The sequence below is a fragment of the Hemiscyllium ocellatum genome, chromosome 24 (genome assembly GCF_020745735.1).
Source record: "Hemiscyllium ocellatum isolate sHemOce1 chromosome 24, sHemOce1.pat.X.cur, whole genome shotgun sequence".
NCBI lineage: Eukaryota > Metazoa > Chordata > Chondrichthyes > Orectolobiformes > Hemiscylliidae > Hemiscyllium > Hemiscyllium ocellatum.
In genome coordinates, this window is record NC_083424.1 from 12,826,626 (window position 1) to 12,849,205 (window position 22,580).

The 22,580-nt window shown below is 42.2% G+C and overlaps 1 protein-coding gene across 1 annotated transcript in view; it reads right to left on the reverse strand.

The window, feature by feature from the left end:
• The window catches only part of LOC132827442 (seizure 6-like protein), a 184,936-nt gene that overhangs the window by 111,160 nt on the left and 51,196 nt on the right, over positions 1 to 22,580 (reverse strand). The window contains exons 2-3 of the mRNA XM_060844130.1: positions 16,412 to 17,218; positions 12,740 to 12,873 (exon numbers count right to left, since the gene is read on the reverse strand). Of these exons, the coding sequence (XP_060700113.1) occupies positions 12,740 to 12,873; positions 16,412 to 17,218 (941 nt within the window). The remainder of the gene's footprint in view (positions 1 to 12,739; positions 12,874 to 16,411; positions 17,219 to 22,580) is intronic.

Sequence of the window (22,580 nt, forward strand, 5' to 3'; positions counted from 1 at the left end):
AACTAGAGTTAACTTATTAAAATAATGCATTGTGAAAGACAAGTACCTCAACAATTAGTTCTGCATAGTACAGTCTTCCAGAGTAGAAGGGATCCATGCACTAGCAGAATTATACTTAAGTGCCAATTGTCAAGCTCATCTTGGCATTATGAAATCTTCCACTTGGTAAACCTCAATTGCTCTGCACAGACGGAGCTATCAACATACACAGAACTCATGGAGGTACGTTAAAGGAATTCGAACCAAATCTGCTGTGGAGGATCAGGCTACACATAATGTTGTAGAATCAGTCAATGGTCTGCAAGAATATGACTTTGAAGTGAGATCTGAGCCAGGCATCAGGATAATTACATCTGATATACTGAGCTGATGACTCAATCCACACAATGACCAAGCTATTTCTCTTGATCTGCACGGTGGTGTTCTAGACTACAAAGTTAAAGACCTTCTCAAGGTTGACCTGTCACACTTTGGTCACAGTCAGCGTGAACAGTTTTGATCAGCAAACAAATACAACAGAGAACATCTATCTCCCAAATGGGCACACAATAATCATTTCAGGACAGATCGTCAAACCTCCAAAGGGTTACATGAAGCGTTGGAATTTTAAGCCTGTAAACTCTGTTTTACCTGTTTGTATAATTATTGAATTGGCAGTACTTGCCTCTGTGAAAGTGAGGACTGCAGATGCTGGAGATTAGAGTCGAGAGTGTGGTGCTGGAAAAGCACAGCAGGTCAGGCAGCATCCGAGGAGCAGGAGAGTCGATGTTTCAGCAAAAGCCCTTCATCAGGAGCCTATGTACAGCCATGTATATCTGGGATAAATTCTTATCTTTGGAAAAGGGAGATGTTGTGTTATGTCTAACAGTCAGGGTGTTAATATGATATATGCTCATGGCATTATCACTACATCATAACATATGACCTGAGGATATAAAGATCTCATCCTCTACCTCCATGACACTCAACTGGAAGAATGCTACTCAATCCTTTCTCTTGTAATCTAATAGCTTCATGTGAACCCAGATACCTATGTACCCTTGAATGTAATATTTATATGTGATAGCTAGTTGTAATAAATGTCTGTTAGATTCTTCAAAAGCACACTATCCAAGCCCAGTTTCTAATGTCACTGGAGAAAACATAATCATTGCTAAAGACAAACAGACAGCAATGCACAACAGACAGGCAGGAGGCTGGAAGAACACAGCATTAGGAGGTGTAAACGTCAGTGTTTCAGGTGTAACCCTTCTTCAGGATTGGGGTGGGCTGCAGACAAAAGGGAAGGTGGTACTGATGGGGGCTTTTGCCCGAAACGTCGATTTTGCTGCACTTTGGATGCTGGTTGAACTGCTGTGCTCTTCCAGCACCACTAATCCAGAAAGGGGAAGGTGAGGCAGGGTGGTGAAATGGGGATAGGTGAAGACGGGTAGAGGGTACGACCTGGTTGGTCAATGGGAGGAATGAATCCAATTGGTGGCAGGGAGCAGTGGCAGGGAGGGGGAGGGGCTGGGAAGGGAGTCAGGGGATGGGAGGGAGGTTATTTGAAATTGGAGCATTCAATGTTGAGTCCTCCAGGCTGCAGGGTGCCCAGGCAAAAGATATGGTGTTGTTCCTCCAATAGGCGCTGTGGTTTGATTTGGCAATGGAGGAGGCCAAGGATGGTCATGTCAGAAAGGGAGTAGTTGGTGGAATTGAAATGGGTGCTGACTGGGAGATCTGGTCAGCCCCTGCAGACCCAGCTGCAATGCTCAGTGACCCGTTCCCTACTCAACAGGTCAGGTAACCTCTTTGTGCTTACATCTTTAATAATGATGGTATTTCATTGAAATTTTTGCAGGTATGCACTTAAAATGTACAAATCCAATCGTAATTTGTAACAATAAGATTAATATTCTTAGAATTAATCAAAACAATATTAATACTAATTTATTATGAACACAATGAATGCTAGTACTTACTGAAGTGACTAATGAAGCTTCTGACGCCCAAACACTTGTCCATCATCCACAAGTCATCGAGTCATAGAGTTATTCAGTCATAGAGTCATAGAGCTGGACAGCATGGAAAAAAACCTGTCGGTCCAACTCACCCATGCCGACCAGATATTCCAACCCAATCCAGTCTCACCTGCCAGCACTTGGCCCATATCCCTCTAAACCCTTCCTATTCATGTACCCATCCAGATGCCTTTTAAGTGTTGCAATTGTACCACCTCTATCACTTTGTCTGGTAGCTCATTCCACCCTCTGCATGAAAATGATGCCTCTTAGGTCTCTTTTATATCTTTCTCATCTCACCCGAAACCTATGCCCTCCAGTTCTGGACTCCCCCACCCTAGGGAAAAGATTTTGTCTATTTATCCTATCCATGCCCCTCATGATTTTGTAAACCTCTATAAGGCCACCCCTCAGCCTCTGATGCTCCAGGGAAAACAGCCCCAGCCTGTTCAGCCTCTCCTGAAAGCTCAAACCTTCCAACCCTGGAAACATCCTTGTAAATCTTTTGTGAACCCTTCCAAGTTTCACAACATCTTTCTGATAAGTCAGGAGTGTGTTGGAAAAGAGATAGTTCTCCTGTAATGCCAGAGTTCCAGTCAAACCTCGTTTAATAGAAAATCGCTTCATATAAATAATGGAGCATGTGGGAAAAGTGGGGTTAGAGGCAGACCTGCAAAAAATATTAGTCATGATTGCTCAAAACTCACCTAAAAACACAATGCAAAGTACATCACAGCCTGAATGAAGGATTACATCATATTTACTAACAAAACAGAAGTAAATTTAACACACTCCATTTTAAAAGATTTAGGAACGCTGCTCTCTGTACAGTTCCCTCTCAAAGAAAGCTGCTCTGTCGGCAGCTGACACACATGCGCACACACACAAACACGCACAAAACCGGTGCTGACACCACGCACATGCAGAGATTTCAGCGTGGACATTCTGCATGCGCAGAATGAAGTGCGCAAACCCTTCCCGATGGAATTGCATAGTTGACAACGGAGGTAAGTGTTCTTGACAATAGCATTCCCTAATTCCTCAGTGATGTTATAGCCAAATCGCTCAGCTGAAACGTGCATTATCCCAGAGCTATATGTATCCCCCACTTGCCTGAATGAGTGCAGCTGCAGCAACATTCGAGATGCTTGACACCATCCAGGACAAAGCTTGGCCCCCCATTCTAAACATTCACTCCCTCCACCTCTGATACTCAGTAGCAGTAGTGTGTACCATTGACAAGATGCACAGCAGAAAGTCACTAAGGCTCTTTAGGAAGCACTTTTCAAACCAACAACCACTATCATCTAGAAAGATAAGGGCATAGACATGGAGAACACCACCACTTACAAGCCCCCTCCAAGCTACTCACCATCCTGACCTGGAAATAAATTCGCCATTCCTTCATCGACGCTGGGTCAATTTCCTGGAACTTGCTCTCTAATGGCTTTGAGAGTCTACCTACAGCACTGTGGTGATGCAAGAAGGTAGTTCACCACTACTTTCTAAAGGGTAACTAGCAAGGAGTGACGAATGCTGGTGCAGTTAGTAATCTCTGCATTCCTTGAATAAATTTTAAAAACCCCAACAATTATTGAATCATGAAACTACAGACATTTGTTGTTAAGTAAATGTCTACAATTTGGCTGTCTCTGAAGGATCAGCTCAGTCATGCCTATCTGCTGTGCTGTTAAACCTCCCCAATAGGCTGCTGAATCTCTTTGATGTTGCCAGTTTCACTCTCTGATAACACCTTTTGAAAGCTGGAAGATTTACAAGGGCAATTTGACAGACTGTGGTGTCAGGGCACACTGAGGGTCAAATTCAAAATGTCATCACAACAGAATCTGAGGCAAATTCTTTTTTTGTTGCTGTGCTCTCCCTTTTGTGTTATTTCCTTCTTTTTTTATGTCACTGTCAAGGTGGGAGTACTGCAGAGTAGAAAATGATTTTCCTACTCAAACCACAGCATTGAATATTTACAGGCAAGTAAATTATTGCATTTTGGCAAGTGAACACTGCCCCAGAGGAGCGCTTCGTTTTAACTCCAGAGAATTTCTCCTTTAATTCAGTAAAGCATGATTACGCTTAGCTCTACTCAAGAAAAAGAAAGGCTGAATTTTATAAGACGCCCTTGTGATTTATCCATAAAAGGAGGGGAATTTTGACCTCGTCTCTGTAGTTTTCAGTTCTTTTATCTTTAGATTCTAGATGTTGAATGATTTATTATGCACCTATGCACACACACACAAACACATGCATACACATACACAAAAACACACATGCATGCACACATACAGTCATACACGTGCACACACACCAACACATATGCGCGCACACACATGCATGCACATGCACACAAATAGGTGCACACACACTCACGCACACTTTTTTTTTCTCTTCCACACTGAAGCAGCTGGATAGATTCTGCAGCTGTCTGCTGCAGGGACAAGTGGCCATTCTTCATGCACAGCCCACAGCTGAGTGGTCATTCCACCAAGGGAGTCATCGCCATGTCACACTGATCCTGCCTTCGTCCACAGGCGTACTCTTTCCTGCAGGATTACGTTCAATAGGAACCAGTTGAAGGAAATGGGTAAATCCTTGAAAAGATTGCAAAGAAACAGGACTGCAGGAAAGTGGGACTAAGTAGATTCCACCTTCAATGCTCTAATAGAGAGATGATGAGCCAAATAGGCTCCCATTGATATTATATGGGTTTCTTTGAAGTCAAAAGGAATAGCACCCTGGGCTGATTACTCTCACCAGTCTCACAGAGGTCAACTGGGTTCAGCTAGGATGACAAAAATCAATGTTAATCCTTTTTGCTTCCTATTTTTTCAGATGCTGGCTGCTCTACAGCTTTTTGTATTTCACGTATTTGCATTTCTAAAGGAATTATTAGCTTTCCTTGTAACTGTCCTTGTTAAGATGGATTAACCAAACAGGGCTTGGACAAAGAGATTCAGACATCCCTGGGTTTGTACAGTTCCCTTATATATTACACCCTCAGATGAAGTCAAGCAGATATTTCTACACAAAACAAAAATGTTAAAAGTCCACTTTTGGATTGGGGTTGTTGATGTTATAATATGGAGACTGGTCGGTTTTCTTTATCAGATAATCATTGAATGGACAGCACAAAAGAAGGCCATTCAGCCCATCATATTAATACTGGCTCTTTGATAGTGCTATCCAATTGATCCAACTTTCCTGTCCAATCCCCACAGCCCTGTATATTCTTCCTTTTCAAATATTCGTCTGATTTCCTTTTAAAGTTATTGTTGAAATTGCTCCCACTGCCTCATCAGGAAATGCATTTCAGATCACAACAACTCACTGCATAAAAATTAAGTTCTCCCCACTTCCCCTCCAATTCTTTTGGCATTCTCATTACTAATGAGTAGACACAGTTGCTCCTGTACTAAAGGGAAAGCCGTGGATCTCAACATCAATCCCTTCAGCCTTTGTTCCATTGGAAACTGCTCTTAGAAATTATGGGTTGTATTGGTGCAGGTGCAGGAACTGTGGGTTTACAGGGATAGTACTGGGTGAGATGCTTTTCGGACAGTTTGATGTGGACTTGATGGGCTGAATGGTCTCCTTCTGTATTGTAGGGATTCTATGAAGTGAAAATACAAATCAATGTCTCCTCCAAATTCATTGATCCTTCAAACAGAATCTTCTGATGTGTTGTTGCTAGCTGATATACAGGAAAATTGTTCCTGGTTTTCCTTTGTGAATTGATTTGAATGTGAACATAGGAGGTACAGTTAGTAAATTTGAGGATGATAGCAAAATTGGAGGTGTAGTGGACAACGAAGGAGGTTACCTTAGTGTACAGTGGGATAGTGATCAGAGGGGCCAATGGGCTGAGGAGTTGCAGATGGTGTTTAATTTTGATAAACGTGAGCTGCTGCATTTTGGGAAAGCAAATCTTAGCAGAACTTATACATTTAATGGCAAGGTCCTGGGGAGTGTTGCTGAACAAAGAGACCTTGGAGTGCAGATTCATTGCTCCTTGAAAGTCGAGTCGTAGCTGGATAGGATAGTGAAGAAGGTGTTTAGTATGCTTTCCCTTATTGGTCAGAGCATTGAGTATAGGAGATGGGAGGTCATGTTGTGGCTGTACAGGACATTGGTTAGGCCACTGTTGGAATATTGTGTGCAATTCTGGTCTCCCTCCTATCAGAAAGATGATGTGAAACTTGAAAGGGTTCAGAAAAGATTTACAAGGATGTTGCCAGGGTTGGAGGATTTGATCTACAGGGAACATCTAATCAGGTGGGGCTATTTTCCCTGGAGTGTCGGAGGCTGACGGGTGACCTTATTGAGGTTTACAAAATCACGAGGGGTGTGGATAGGGTAAATAGGCAAGGTCTATTCCTTGGGGTGGGGGAGTTCAGAACTAGAGGGCATAGGTTTAGGGTGAGAGGGGAAAGATTAAAAAGGACCTAAGGGGCAACTTTTTCACGCAGAGGATGGTACGTGTATGGAATGAGCTGCCAGAGGAGGTGGAGGAGGCTGGTACAATTGCAACATTGAAAGGCAGCTGAATTAGAAGGGTTTAGAGGGATGAGGGCCAAGTGCTGGAAAATGGAACTAGATTAATTTAGGATATCTGTTCGGCATGGACAAGATGGACCAAAGGGTCTGTTTCCGTGCTGTACATCTCTATGACTCTAAGTAAAGCTCCAATTGATTACCTCACTACTCCTTCAGTCGAAAGATATTTTTCGTCTTGTCACGCACAACAAAGCTGTGAAAAGGTGGTGAGGATGACCTCAGTGTCTGTGTCTCTGATATTCCTCTACCTCTTCCAGTGCCAAGCTTCATTCATTCTTGTGCTTAGTCACAACTGAGGTTGAAGCCACAATGAGTCATGGCCGTGTTTGTACCTCCCGGTGCCTAAGTGAACTGTGTAGAAAATTGGACTGGAACATAATGCAGAGGCAGCTATGCTTCAGCTGTGCACAGTCTTTCTCAGCTTCCATCTGGAACTCAGTACTGCCTTCATATCTCGGCGTCCGAATGGATACATTGTCCTTGTGGTGGCTAAGGTGCAGATTCACCAGAATGATAGAGTCTCAAAGGGCGGTAAATGACGATAACCAGTTGTATATATGTGTTGAGAATGTGGTGCTGGAAAAGCACAGCAGGTCAGGTAGCATCCAAGGACCAGGAGAATCGACGTTTCGGGCATAACATCTTCATCAGGATGATGAAGGGCTTATGCCCGTAATGTCGATTCTCCTGCTCCTCGGATGCTGCCTGACCTGCTGTGCTTTCCCAGCACCACACTCTCAACTCTAATCTCTAGCATCTGCAGCCCTCACTTTCCCCCAGTTGTATATATGTGGCTTATATTTCTTTGAAGATTTAGTGGGTCTAAGGGGCAATCTAACTGAGAAAGGAATTCGACACAGACATTACAGAGAAACAATTTTCTCTTGGGGGAGTTCCAGGGACAAAAGGTTCAGTATCCTCAAATTAGCACTCACCCATTCTGGAGTGAAATCAGGACATTATTTTTTATGCAAGAGAAAATTAAACTCTTTCTTAAAGTCAGTGCATGCTGGTTCAATGTAACCATTGCAGCTGCATTAATCCTAATATTGGAAATCACAGGGCTGTGGGGAGTAAGGAACTGGAATAAGCTTGTTTGGAGGCAGTTCAGAGAAGTTTCACTTGATTATTTCCTGAGATGAAAGTCTTGTTTGATGAGGAGAGATGCCATATTTTCAGTGTTTTCCAGTTTTCAGATTTGATCGTGGGACGTGAACTTTGCTGGTGAGGCCAGCATTGAGTGTTGGTAAAAACAATGACTGCAGATGCTGGAAACCAGAGTCTAGATTAGAGCATTGATTGTTGGTCTCTCAGTAACTTTGAGGAAGAGTTGAGCTGCCTTCTTTGACCAATTAAATCCATTTAGCACTAATACCATACCTGCAGTGCTATTAATTGGACATTTCTAAGCCAATTGGATATGACTGAATGACATACTAGGCCATTCAGAGTTAACAATATTGCTGTGGGTCTGGAGTGACACACAAGCCACACAGTTTTCTTTCCCCAAAGGACATTTGGGAACCAGGTAGTTTAATTTTCTCTTGCATGAATAATAATATCCTGAATTCACTCTAGAATGGATGAGTGTTAATTTGAGGATTCTGACCATTTTGCCCCTAGAACTCCCCCCCTCCCTGGAGAAAATTGTTTCTCTGTAATGTCCATATCAAATTCCTTTCTCAGGTTACCCCTTGACTCACTAAATCTTGAAAGAAAAGTAAGCCACATATATACAACTGGGAGAAAGTGAGGGAAGACCCCAAGAAAGCCTTACGGAGTGGATCGTGGTCGATGTGATACCCCTCACATTTACTTCCCTGCCCTTTCCCCATAACCCTTGATTCCCCGAATGATCAAGAACCTATCTCAGTCATAAATATATACGAGGTGTCTGCCCCCACACCTCTCTGTGGCAAGGAGTTCCAAAGACTCACAACCCTCTGAGAGAAGAAATTCCTCTCATCTCAGTCTTAAATTGGTGCCCTTTTAGTCTGAGACCATGCCCTCTGCCCCTAGACTCACCCATGAGGGGAGACATCCAGTCAGCATTGACCCTGTCAAGCCCTTTGAGAATCTTATATGTCTCAATGAGATCATCTCTCATTCTTCTAAATTCCAAAGAGTCCCAATCTGTCCAAACCTTTAGTTACTCATTGAGAACCTTCCTGCACCTTATATTTTATTTCAGATTTCCAGCATATTTTCCTATTACAGCATTCAGATAATCTTGCCTGATGGGCAGGAACAGCTGCAGGAAAGCCGTGAGAAGATAAGGTGCAAGTATTTAAAGTATTAATTAGTACAAATAAGATGAAACCAGAACATTACTTCATTAGTTCAGACCAGCAAAATCAAATTATATAACTTTAAATTATTCAACAGTATATTTAAGATTGATCTTAACAAGAAGTCTTTTACTCAGTTAAGAAATGTTTAAGACAAGGCAGTGAAAGCAAAGATATTAGTGGGCTTTCAAAACGCTAGGCTGAGGGAACTGGAGATCAAAACTATTGTATAAAGTAATAGTTCTAAAACGATTAATGTTGGGTGCATTAATCTCCAATGGTTTTAGACAGACTAGAGGGGAATAAGGCAGAACATCTTAAGACCTTGTAAAATGAACACCTCTACCCCATGTCTCCCAGCATGTTTTAGTAACGATGTCTTTCTTATTAATGTAACTTGTACCTGATTGCTAACTTATAATAAACAAAATCTTGTTCAAAACAAGTGTCTCTTTATTTTTGAGACTTAATTAGTTTCAGTAAATTACCCCAAACGCAAGCTGCCAATGGGTTGTAACCCAAAACCAAACATGATAAAATAAACAAGTTCTGAATTTTTTGTATGTGTGTGTTGACTCTATATCTGCTCCTGGCTCTTGTAGAAAACAGCTGGTTAAAATCAGACGGCAATACATACTAACTCATTACCTTGCACACCTTGCCCTTAGAGTCAATGGACCCAAAACATTAACTCTACTTTCTCTACACAGATGCTGCCAGACCTGCTGAGTTTCTCCAGCTATTTCTATATTTGTGTCAGATTTCCAGCAACTGCAGTTCTTTTTTTTTTGTCTTTAGGTGATGTTTTTCTTCCCCCAATATGTTGTTTCTTCTCCAGCTCTCTGAAGGTAACTCCACTTCCATTATTAATACTATTTCCATGATCAATGCTGTCTTAATCATGTCAATAATGGCCCCATTATAGTAATACTGTCTAAAATTATCCCCTTTGCCAATACCATGCCATCAAACAATGACTGTTCATGATCACCTCCCTAATGAATATGGTCCCTATCACACCAAAAATATTCACAACAAATTCCTTCTATAGTATCCTTGCTCAGCTCATTAGATAAAAAGAAAATGAGAGTGGTGAGAATGGCTTCAATGTCTAGAGTCCAGAAAAGCAAGCGTGTAAAATAATTTGAATTATTTCATCATTATGATAAACTGTTTATACATATGGAAATATTTCCTTCTCACTTTACTTCGCAATATTCTCCCCAATAATATTCCCAACTTTCACCATTCCCTTTCCTAATATTGTAGCATTATATGGGTTAGTTAGCTTGGATGGCTGGTTCACAATGCAGAGCGATGCCAGCAGTATTTTCCACAACAATTCACCTCTGGTTGAGGTAACCATGTAGGACTTCTCTCCTCAAGCTCACCCCTTGCCTGAGCTGTGGTGACCTCTCTCTAATGAGGCAGCAGGACTATGGTGACTTTACCTTTTGATTACAATATAATTTTGGGTTTTGTAAATCCAAAATAAGTACAGGAAGTCCTGGAAATACAGATTTGGTTGGTTGGCAGCTGTAAATGGAAATAGGGACATTAATTTCTTGGGTGTATTCACATAATCAGAATGACAACTTCCCTCACAAAATCATAAAGATTGTCTGTAACATTGGCAAAATTGGTATTAAAAATTAGAAACACACGGCTTCCAAGTTTTGATCTTCAAATAATTTGCAAGACACTGAAGCCCTTTGTATTTCAATTGAAAGCACTTAAAAGGTGATATTCAACCAGACAGAATCAATCAAATTTCAGCTTTGCTCACTTGTGCACGTACCCTGTAGCACTGCACTCCAGCAGATAACAATTGGGTCACAATTAACCAAAGGCAAAAGCTCAGCACCAGAGTCAGAAGTGCAGCAGAAAAGTAAGTGTCAGCAAAATGAAAGATGCTGCAGATTTATCAGTTGAGATCTTCCCATTAACATCCACCCTCAGCAGTGACACTTCAGCTGAGGTAGTTGGAAAATATTCATTAACATGTCTCTAATGTAATTATCCATAGTTAATAATGAAACTGCACCTTACAGCTCCTGATTGGAAAATCCCATTAGTATTCACACAGGAAACAAATTGGGACATTATTTATGAATTGTCTTGGAGGAAAATGATGGGCTTTTTCTTTCCTTACCCCTTTGCAGTTTTTTCAAAATCGTCTGTTGAAGACTTGGTTGTTCAAGACTTCATTTCAATTGGTCAACAACTAAAAAGGTTTATGTATAGTGCTGGAATCAGGATTTTGCATAAGGTAGGCAACTTACTTTGGATGAATCTCTGAAGTCATATGAATTCCCATCTTAAAACTGCATTCCTGGACCCGGCAACATCTCCTTGACCTGACATGGCTCAATTAGACCAATGCTGTAAGATTTCTCACAGACAGCAATTTGATATTCCACCAACATAAAATTCAGTTTCTAAAGCCAGAGAAGTTGTTCAGCACAAATTATTATCCTTTGAAAGCTCAATTGCATATCATTCAACAAGGGTTTTTAACAGAAAGATTAATAGCATAAAAGTCAAATTTAACATCAATTTAATGATTTCTTTCCATGCAGAGTGCAATAGCGACTCCCTGCAGAGGTGAGGAGAATCTTTGAATATCTGGATTTCTGCATTTCACTGCACATGTGTGGTTGCTGGATGTTGCTATCAGTTTCGCATTGTCAAAGGCAATATAAAATGTTTGCAGTTTTACCATCATTTCAATATCTGGACCTACAAATAAAGATTGCGCAAAAACAATGCTAGTAATCTCTAATGAATATATTTAGAGCTTGTGAGTTACTTGCAGCAATATCCTGGCCCAATCCTGCGTCTATCTTCAATGTTTCTATGTAACCACCTGCTTGGCTTTATCATCAGCAAGAAGTCCTCCAACATCCAACCATGGTGGAGGATTTAGTTTGTCTCCAGTTAGTGCTTGGGAGTGGAATACAACATATTCAAACGTCGGTTCTGGTCTGCCGTAGTCATGTGACCTCTGCCATGAGGCACACAGCCAATAGACCGAAATCCAAATCTTCACTTCAATAAAGTACTCAGGTCATACACACTGCCGGTATTGTACACTGGAAGCACTTAGTCCAAAAAATAGACCCGATTGGTTAATTGCTGTTGTTGGGAGGAAGGATACCTTCAATTAGATCATCAGGAGGTGGGTATGTGTGAGGGTGGGGGTAAGTGGGGAAATTGGTTCACCAAACGATTGACAGATGCACTCCTGGCCCCACTGGGAAGATATCCCTGACTTCTCAGTCAGAAGACCATCGGTTCACAAGCCATCTCATGAGATTTGAGACCATAATCCAGGCTGACACTTCAGCTCAGAAGTGAGGGGCTACTAAACTAACAGAGGTACCTTGCCATCTTTTGGATGAGCCTTTATATGGAGACCCCATCTGCCCTCAAGAAAATGTTAAAGCTATCCTGAAGAAGCATGGGGGAGCTCTGGGAAAAACATATGAGCCAGTTTTCTGCTGGCTTTTGAATTGGTCAAGTTGGTCACCAGGCCTCACCTTTACAATAGTGGTTCAATGGGGTGCAAAGTGCTTTGGGAGATCTTGAGGAGATGAAAAATCATAATTCAACACAAACCATACCTTTGGAGCCATTGAGTCTCTCCAGCTCAGTTTAATGCATGACAGTACCTCTACTAAAGACCATCTTTCTCTGTTGCTAAGTAACCACAAGTAATGATGTCTTTCTGAGCACAAAGAATGAAAATCCAAATCTTATTAAAGCTCCAGAACAGTCAATTGGATTTTAGATGCACTTGCATGGCACAAAGAGTTTGCAGTTGTGATACATCTGTGATGTAAACCATGTAATGAGATTTAAACAACAAGGGACAGGCAGTCTTACCTGGAGTTCTACTCCATATCCATTGAAGACAGTCACATTGAAGGTACACTGAAGAGAGCCATACGCAGATAGTGGAAGAAAATCAGTGGAGTCTATGTACCCTTCTGAGTCTGAGAAACTGACACTGCATGGAACTGGAAACAGAAGATTACTTAATAAATATATTTCAAATTGGCTTGTTGTTGACTTCTTCATTTAAAAAGAATTAAAACATTATATTGTTACAGTCATGAGGTTTTTAAGATGCTTTAGGATCTTTAACTTTAGAGTAAATTAAGGGCTGGGAGGTTGGGTAGTGTTCTAGTGATCTCTTCTGAAACCTGCCCAACAGTAAGCTTGTATGATTTGCTTGTTAGAAATCAAAGGAAATTTTACATTGCTTTATTAAGGAGAAGGCACACTGTGGAGGATTATGGCAGCCTCTGAGTTTACTATAATTATAACAGACAATGAGTCTCCCAACGTCCCAGAACAGTGTTGAAGATATGAGGTTGTAAGCAGTTGTACTGTAAAATCTCCATTTGCTTCTAAGGTCTTGCTGCAGTTATATAGGGCCTTAGTGACGCCACACCTTGAGTGTTGTGTGTCGTTTTGGTCTCCTGGTCTGAGGAAGGACATTCTTGCTATAGAGGGAGTCCAGTTCACCAAACTGATTCCTGGGATGACAGGACTGACATATGAAGATAGATTGATCGATTGGGGTTGTACTCACTGGAATTTAGAAGAATGGGGTGGGGGGGTGGGGAATCTCACAGAAACATAGAAAATCCTGATGGGACTGGACAGGTCAGAATGTGGGAAAAATGTTTCCGATGTTGGGGAAGTCCAGAACTATGGGTCACAATCTATGAATAAGAGGTGAGCCATTCAGGACTGAGATGAGAATGAATTTCTTCACTCAGATAGTTGTGAACCTATAGAATTCTCTACCACAGAAAGCTGTTGGGGCCAGCACATTTGATATATTCAAGAGCTGGACATGGCCCTTGTGGCTAAAGGGATCAAGGGGTATGGGGAGAAAGCGAGGGTGGGGTACGGAAATTGCATGATCAGTCGTGATCATATTGAATGGTGGAACAGGCTTGGAAGGGCCAAATGGCCTATTCCTGCAGCTACTTTCTGTGTCTCTATGAAAGATAGTTGGGATCAAGGATAGTGATTTAACATTTCTACCTAGATACATGATTGATGTATACCAAGTTACCACGGTGAGCAGGGCACAGAGAACCATTTTTGAGATCATGTTCTGCACTTCCCTATAAATCAGTGGGTATCAGACAGCAGAGGCGTTGGGTGATCAGCAAAGAGAAGATGCTTGGCTTTGTAAAGCCGGGCATGTGAGAAAGGCGAGGTCTCTGGCTGAAGAATTGTGTCATGGGCTGGGAGAAGAAGAATAATCAAGTCAAACTTGAATGCTGGAGGTGGATTGAAGAGAGTCTCTGCAAACCAAGAGCTAAGGTGATCACTCGGGTTACTAATCAGCCAAAGGGGAGTAACTGTGACCTGTTACTAATAGGATTATAATCCCATGGCTGCGCAGTGGGTAATAACTAACATGGGAATGTCCCTTTCGGTAGTTTCAGGTATAAGTTGCCTATGAAAGTTAAAAGTGTTTTGTCAGTATTGCTTTTAGTCATTTGTTACAGCAAAAAGCTTAAAGTATGAAATCCACCTCAGTCTTCCTTCTCATCTACTTAACTAGATCAGATTTATTTTTAATGATCCAAACCCAAAGCAATGTTTTGCTGTGGTTAACATCATGGAATCTTATGACAATTGATCTTTTCTCAAGTTGCTGGCATGATATAAATTCTAGCCTTGGCTTGCAGCATTAGCAACTAACCCTAATTACACTGCAGGGTAGCATCTTCAATAGCTCAGCCAGCTATTCATTCATGTCACTGTATTCCATCAGGTAATTGAGGTAAATACAAATTGGGTGTAGTTAGTGTGAAGGGAGGGCATTTGGCCTATCAAGTTCATACCGACCCTCCAATGTGCATCCCGCCCAGCCTCAGCCCCCTTTCATATCCCATAATCCCAAATTCCCCATGGCTAATCCACCTAGCCTACACACCCTTGAACACTACGGGACAATTTAGCATGGCTAACCCATCTAACCTGCACATCTTTGAACTATGGGAGGAACCTGAAGCTACTGGAGGAAACCCACACAGAAACACACGGAGAACATGCAAACTCCACACAGACAGTTACCCAAGGGGGAAATCAAAACCGGATCCCTGGTGCTGTATTATTACCAGGCAGCTATATTAACCATTGAGCCACTGTTTAGATCAGACTGGTGCTGGAAAAGCACAGCAAGTCAGGCAGCATCCGAGGAGCAGGAAAATCTGAGCCACTGTGTCAATTGTCCAAACCTATTTCATTTAGCTGTGCAAACTGGCAATATCAGATACTGGAAGGCAATATGTGACCACTTTCACCCCACTCCCACAATGACTCCACATGCCCCACCTCCCACCTGCACTGTCTGGCACTCACACCAATCCCCTTCTCAGGATGAATCAGCTAGGACTCCCAGTTAGATGAGTGTAGGTTCACGTCCCACTACTGAGACTTGAGTTTAAAAAAAACTAGACCAAGAGCTGAACGCAGTACTGAGGGAGTGCTGTGTTGTTTAATTTGCCACCTTTTTGGGTGAGATGTTAAAGCGAGACTAGTCTACCCAATTCTGAAGGAGGGTCACTAGACCTGAAACATTAACTCTGCTTTCTCTTTACAGATGCTGCCAGATCTGCTGCATTTTTGTATGGAGTACTCCCAATACTTCACCTGTAAGCTGTGGGTCAGTACCAACCATCACGCATACCCCTGCTTCTCCCAACTGCCTCCCTCACCCCTGGGCATATCTTGGCCTCTCAGTGCCCGATGAGGTACCTTAGGGCTATGGGAGGCAGCAGCTCGCTATACTTCCCAAATCAGCCCATCCAATCAATCTAATGTGATTTGGTTGCTCGTGTCTTTAGGTGGAAGCAACAGGGCCTGAGGTGACTCCTAGATCCCTACCCCAAAAGCAAAAGGATACCTGGGGATGTGACATGCAAAACTCATCAGATAATGTGGGCCTTTGTATCATCTCTCTGAGCTGGACCCATGTCTGGATCCCACATACCAACTCTCTCTCCTTTCCAATTCCAAAGCCAAATTCCAGGGGATACAAATGCCTTTATATTCCAAGATACTAGGCTCGATGTGTATCTCTCTAAACATCACCACCTTTGTCTCTTGCTTTAAAAAATTTCCTTGAAATCGCTAACTTTCATCAATCTTTCCATGACCTTTTCTAACACCTTTTTACGTAACCCACTGTGACATTTTCTTTGACAATTGTTCCTGTGAATGCTAAACATCTGAGATCAATGATTCATTTGTCGGGGAACAGGTATACACCTTCTGAGCCAGAGTTTCATTCCAATTCACACGTGAATTATTTGTTGCCTATTTAAATAGCCAACTCTCATCCAATTATCCCTTCATTAACATGTAACCATCATCTGTTCCCTTAGGCACTTCTGCCAGATTTTATTGGATGAGAATAGTGAAGTACCTTGGGTTACTTAACGATGCAAAAGGTGCTAGCTAAAGGCAGGTTGAGTTATTTTACAATGTGAAAGATGCTAGCTAAAGGCAGGTTGTTGCTAGAGATACCTGCTGTCTGTAGCGTGGTAATGACGGTTGTTGTTACTATGGTGGTGGTGGTCGTGTCTCTGCTTTCTTGTGTCACTGCTGCCGTACTGCCCAGCTCAGAATCCTTCCGGGAAAGCTCTGTACCCATCGTTGGGGTCTGATAGGCAACTGGGGGGACAATTCTCTGATCGGGTGAGGAGTCCTTGCTGGAGCTGGGGGTTGCCTCTGGACTGGGGTGAACACCCTCAAGGTCAGGAGAAACTGTGACGTGGGCCCCAAACTGAACCGGCGGCCATGGAGTGGTACTGTCGCGCGTGGGGCTCGGTGATTTAGTGGGTGTGCCAAGACCGGCATGAGGAGATTCCGATCTGATGCCCATCTGATCTTCAGGACCTCCTGGCTTCTCCCTCACCAAATCAGGGATGGAGGAAGGAGAGGGTGAGGTTGAGTATGGAGAGATGGCCCTTGACGCTGGTGGGGCTGTGGTCACCGGGGAAGAATCGGGTTTCCCAGTCGGCACTCCTTTGGCACTCAGTCGTCTGCGTAACGCCTCCACCTGCCTCAGAGAAGGAAGCTGGCGCCTTTGCGGGGGAGGCTGGTTGGTTAGCCCAGTGGGAATGGAGGAGGGCACTAGCAATGCCCCCTGGCGCAGGAGGATATCCTCCTTCTGCATGACTGCGTTGACCAAATTGGGCTGGGTGTGGCTGGAGCCCAGAGCTTTAGTGGGGTCTTGCTCTCCGTCACTTGCATTAATGCCTTGAGCTGTTTGACCTCTTGCCAGCTGGGGGAATGGTGTTGTGGCACTGATGTCTCCTCGCAGGCCAACCTCTGAAACAGAAAGAGAAGTGGAACTGCACTCAAAATGGAGCAAACAGCCTTTCAAATACTGTCACTGGCTTAATGGCCAAAAATGGGTTTGTCACATGAACTGTTATCTAGAAATGCCTTGCCCAGCAGAACAACCTTTACCCCAACTTTACAATAAACCTCATTTACCAATAATTACATAAGTACAAAAATTGTTAAAAACACTACATTGATTTAATGCCATTCACCACCATGGACAGCATGGTGGCTCAGTGGTTAGCACTGCTACCTGACGGCACAGGAACCTGGGTTTGATTCCAGCCTCTGTGTGAAGTTTATGCATTCTCCCCTATCTGTGTGGATTTCTGCCCACAGCCCAAAGGTGCACAGGTTAGGTGGATTAGGTTCGGCAAATGCAGGGCTGTGGGGATGGGGTAGGGGTAGGAGTATGAGTCTGGGTTGCATTTCCTTTGGAGGCTGGTGCAGACTCAATGGGCCAAAAGGCCTCTCTCTCTACCCTTTAGTGATTCCATGGCCGTGAGGGATTTAGTGTCCACCCCTAACTCCAGCTAAATACCAACCACAATGCTGTGGTTCTGGCATCACTAGTAGGCGAAAGGGAGCACTGCAGATGCTGGAGTTCAGAGTCAAGGAATGATGAAGGGCTCTGGCCTGAAACGTCGATTCTCCTGCTCCTCGGATGCTGCCTCACTTGCAGGCCTGACTGGGTAAGGACAGCGCATATCCTTCTCAAAAGAGTGGCAGTGAATCAGATAGTGATTTTAAATGATGATCAGCATTAAGATAAGCTTTTAAGTCTAGATTTTTATTGAAATCAAATTTCACCACCTGTTATGACAGGATGCAAACTCACATCCGCAGAACATTGGCTTGGGGAGGGTCTGTAGCTCTAGCCCAACGATATTATACTACACCATTAACTTCCCTGCTTGTGGGTAAGTCAAGAACATAAACCTTAAGTTGTTGGAGACACCAGGCTATCCTTGGAGAACTGGCAACCCGAGATAAACACACTGTATGAGCAAGACTCCCACAAAAGTGGCTCACTGCCTCACAGCACCAGTGACCTGGGTTCAATTCCCACCTCGGGAGACTGTCTGTTGGAGTTTGCACATTCTCCCTGTGTCTGAGTGGGTTTGCTCTGGTTTCCTCTCACAATCCAAAGATGTGCAGGTTAGGTGAGTTTGCCATTCTAAATTGCCCATGGTATTAAGTACATTAGTCAGGGGTAAATGTGAGGGAATAGGTCTGGGTGGGTTGCTCTTCGGAGGGTCGGTGTCGACTTGTTGGGCTGAAGGGCCTGTTTCCATACTGTAAGAAATCTCATCTAATCTTAAAAAAAAGGAAGTAACAGATGGGAAGAATACAGAATAAAATTCTGAAGCTTTTTTTCAGTCACTTTATACATTAGATTTATTTCATGGTTATTGGTGAATCCTCCAGTACATATACTCCATTTCATCAGAACTGTCCTAAGAGTTATAATTTTGGGTTCAGGTTCCACCTCCTTTGACTTGAACACCGAAACCAAGGCTGAGACTCCAGTGCAGTACTGAGGGAGGTGATGCTTTTGGACAAGATGCTAAAGTTAGGTCCTGCTAGCCCTGCTGTTTGGATGCAAAAGATCTCAGAGTTCAATGGATAGTGAGGGAGTTCTCCCTATTGTCCTGGCCAAATCTCTCCCTCAATCAAATTCCCAAACAGCAGACGACCTGTTTATCATATTGCTGCTGGAAGGAGCTGGCTGTGTGCAAACAGTCTGCTACGTTTCCTGCAGTGACTACACCTCAGTAATGCTTCAATGGTTGTAAAATACTTTGAGACGTTGTGAGATTGTGAAAGGTGTTTCTTCTCTTCATTTCTTTCATAAATTTATTGAAGTGATAACAACAGGATGTGAGAAAGAGTCACTCTGACTCAGTAATTATGCAGCTGGAGATTTCAGTAATTGATAGATTGGTTTTGGATACATAGGCAAAAGTGAATACTGCAGATGCTGGAGATCAGAGTCAAGATTAGAGTGGTGCTGGAAAAGTACAGCTGGTCAGGCAGTATCCGAGGAGCAGGAGAATCGACGTTTCGGGCAAAAGTCCTTCATCCTGATGAAGGGCTTTTGCCCAAAATGTCGGTTTTCCTGCTCCTTAGATGCTGCCTAAACTGCTGTGCTTTTCTAGCACCACTCTAATCTTGAATCTGATCTTAGATATGTGTAAGCTATAAGTTGAGTAAACAATGGTTGCCTTTAATCAGTGTAGCATTTGAATAAATCATTATTGTGTTCAGTTGCATCCGATAGCTGATATCCTGACTGCAATGGTATATTGAAAGTGATTCAACTCACCATAACAAGCAGTAGTAAGTAGACACAGAGATTTAGATTTTATTGTCACATGTACTCAAGCACAGGAGTACAGGAGTACAGTGAAAAGTACATAATGTCACCACCCATGGTGCCATTTTAGGTACAAAGGTACCGAGGTACAAAGTAGTAAAACAAACAAAGTTAAAATGGAGTCCAGCATGACCTTCATAGAACAATTAGATAAGTAAAGAAATATGGTAATAGTTAAGATTAAAGCTCTTCTTAACATAAACTAGAAAAAAATAAAAGAATGAGTTTTACTCTTCCCCCCCAGTATGAATATATCCCATGTCTCAAACATACACTGGGTAGAGCATTTTGGGCTGTGACCACTATAATTTAAAGTCAATTGCAGACATATAAACAGACTTGCGCAATGTTCGAGGAGAGAAAGTAATCAATAAAGCATAAAAGATAAAGAAAGACAAGAATTTCAATATAAATGTGGAATTCAAAGTCTTATCCAGTCACTGGAACTGTAATAGCTTCCTTTCTTGTCTTTGAAATAAAACAATCAACTGAAGAATCTAATCAGCCTTTCAATATTAAAACTGACACTGGTTGAGTTTTGCCCAATCTATCTTTCATTCAATGTGTAATTCACTTCCACACAAATCATTTGCTGTTAAACCTTCACTCTCCCAGTGAGAAAATAGTTTGGGGTCTGGGATTAATTCGTAGGCCTAGATCTGATTTTTTTTTTTCTTACATTTATGTCTAAATTTCAGTCTGTAAGAGGCATCAGGACTGAGTACATACAGAAACATTTCCTCTTAATATGGTGGGGTGGGGTGGGGTGGGGAGGGTGAGGGTGAGGCTGCATGGGTGTTAGGTACATGTGGGAAGGTGAGGTACACCTATTACAGCTGACCCAATTGACAAACCAAAATCTTTCAATGCAACTAAATTGTGCCTTTATTTTAATACAGTTGGTTCTAATATAATGCGATAATTCCATTCTCATGCGATCTCGCTTTATAAAAAAATCATGCAGTAGCCCATGCCATTTAAGCTAATGGGGCCGGAATCATGTTCTCGCCAATACAGGTATTGAAAGCTCATGTTCTTCAAATAATGGTCTAAATTCTTCAATTGCATTAAAGCTAATTTGCATTGAAGAAACATGCATTGTAGCAGAACCAACTGTATGCAGTAACTTACTTGTACTATTAGCATCGCTTTCACCTTTGTCTGCAACAGATTACCAAAACTTCAGTGCCATTTCTAGGCTTGTAAGTTGGTCTTAAAGCTTTTAGTTTTTATTGACTCTAGACCATACCATTAGATTTGTATTCACATTGCATGTCGTGCATATAAAATATACACACACACACACACACACACACACACACACACACACACATGCAAAGAGCACAGCAAGATATATATTGCTGAATAAAGACATGTTGCTGAAGCTTTTTGTCTTATACTCATCAGGACAATTTGCAAAAAGCATCAATGTATTGAGGAAGAACATTTGATACAGAATGAGAAGACAATGCTGATTGATTGATTGATAGGCGCATTTTGATTGGTAGAAAATTGCAATGAAGAATACAGCATTTAACTGAGGACTGACAGTTAACTGCCAAGTTTTGTTTTCGGTGACTCTGATATGTCATGGCATTGCTCTGAGGAATGAACCATATAATGGCTGCCACTTATTTTGTGACATTCAAATAGGCAAATAGGATGAAATGAAAAGCTATGACAAAATTTTTTTTTCAGCAATACTCCAGTTCTATATTACCAAATGTCTCAAGATCCTTCACAGGAGTTTATTAACAAAATTTGACACCAAACCACTTTAAGAGGTAACCATCCATTTCTAAACATATTTTTGAAAGAGGAGAGATGGATAGAGAGCTGGAGAGATTTAAGGAGAAAAAAATCAGAGCTTAAGAGTAAGGTAACTGAAGCACAGCCCGCAGGGGTGGAGTGATGAAACTTAGCAATAAGTAAAAGGCCATAATTAGATGGGCGTGAAAACCTTGGAGGACTGTAAAACTGGAAGATGCTAATGAGAAAGTTGGGAGAAGGCGGAGGCTGGCAAAGTCATGGAAGAATTTGTGAAAATTTGTTAAAGTTAAGACATTGCTGGGCTGCAATGTTGAGATAGCGTTCATATATCAACAAGTGTTGGAGCCAATTGTTGCAATCAGATGAAAGAGGGGTGGTAAACTCCCCTCTTTTTAATACTATATCTCAGTCGGTTGCAAACAAATATTTTTCTTTTTTTTAAGCACACAGCTATCACATTTCAATTAAACTTAGTTAACCAAATCAAAACTGAAGCGGAGCAAAATCCAAGGTTACCTTGAGTGAGAAGAATTTTTATTACTGAATAAAACTGAGGAAAATAAGGAAACCTAACACTTGTCACACAGGCACACAGGTTAAAAAATGAGGCAGAAATGAGGGTGTCTATGCAAATTGGAAGATACAGGCAATTGTAGTTTAAAGTTGTGTGGTTTTTGAGATGTGAGAGTGCAATTTGAGGCCCAATGATTTAGCTGTTGTCCCCTGTTTCCTCAGTTCAGCTCCCCTTTTTCCAAGTTGACTTTTCATTGGGCGCTGACTTTTAAGATGGAAACTGCGTCTGTGTGTGTGTGTGTGTGTGTGTGTGTGTGTGTGTGTGTGTGTGTGTGTGTGTGTGTGTGTGTGTGTGTGTGTGTGTGTGTGTGTGAGAGAGAGAGAGCCGGCGAGGGAGTGTCTTCCAACTATTTCTTACAAGCCCATGTCTTTAATAAAAGCAACTTACTGTGGATGCTGGAATCTGAAACCAAAAAAGAGAAAATGCTGGAAAATCTCAGCAAGTCTGCCAGCCTCTGTAAGGAGAGAAAAGAGCTAACATTTCAAATCTAACTGACCCTTTGTCAAAGCCCATGTCTTGTTGCCCAGGAACAGCTGTTGATATCGGCCCAAATGTACATTCCTGAGTCTGCGCAATGTTTATTCAAGCTGAATTATCCACAATCTTTCTTTATAATACGCAGCTTT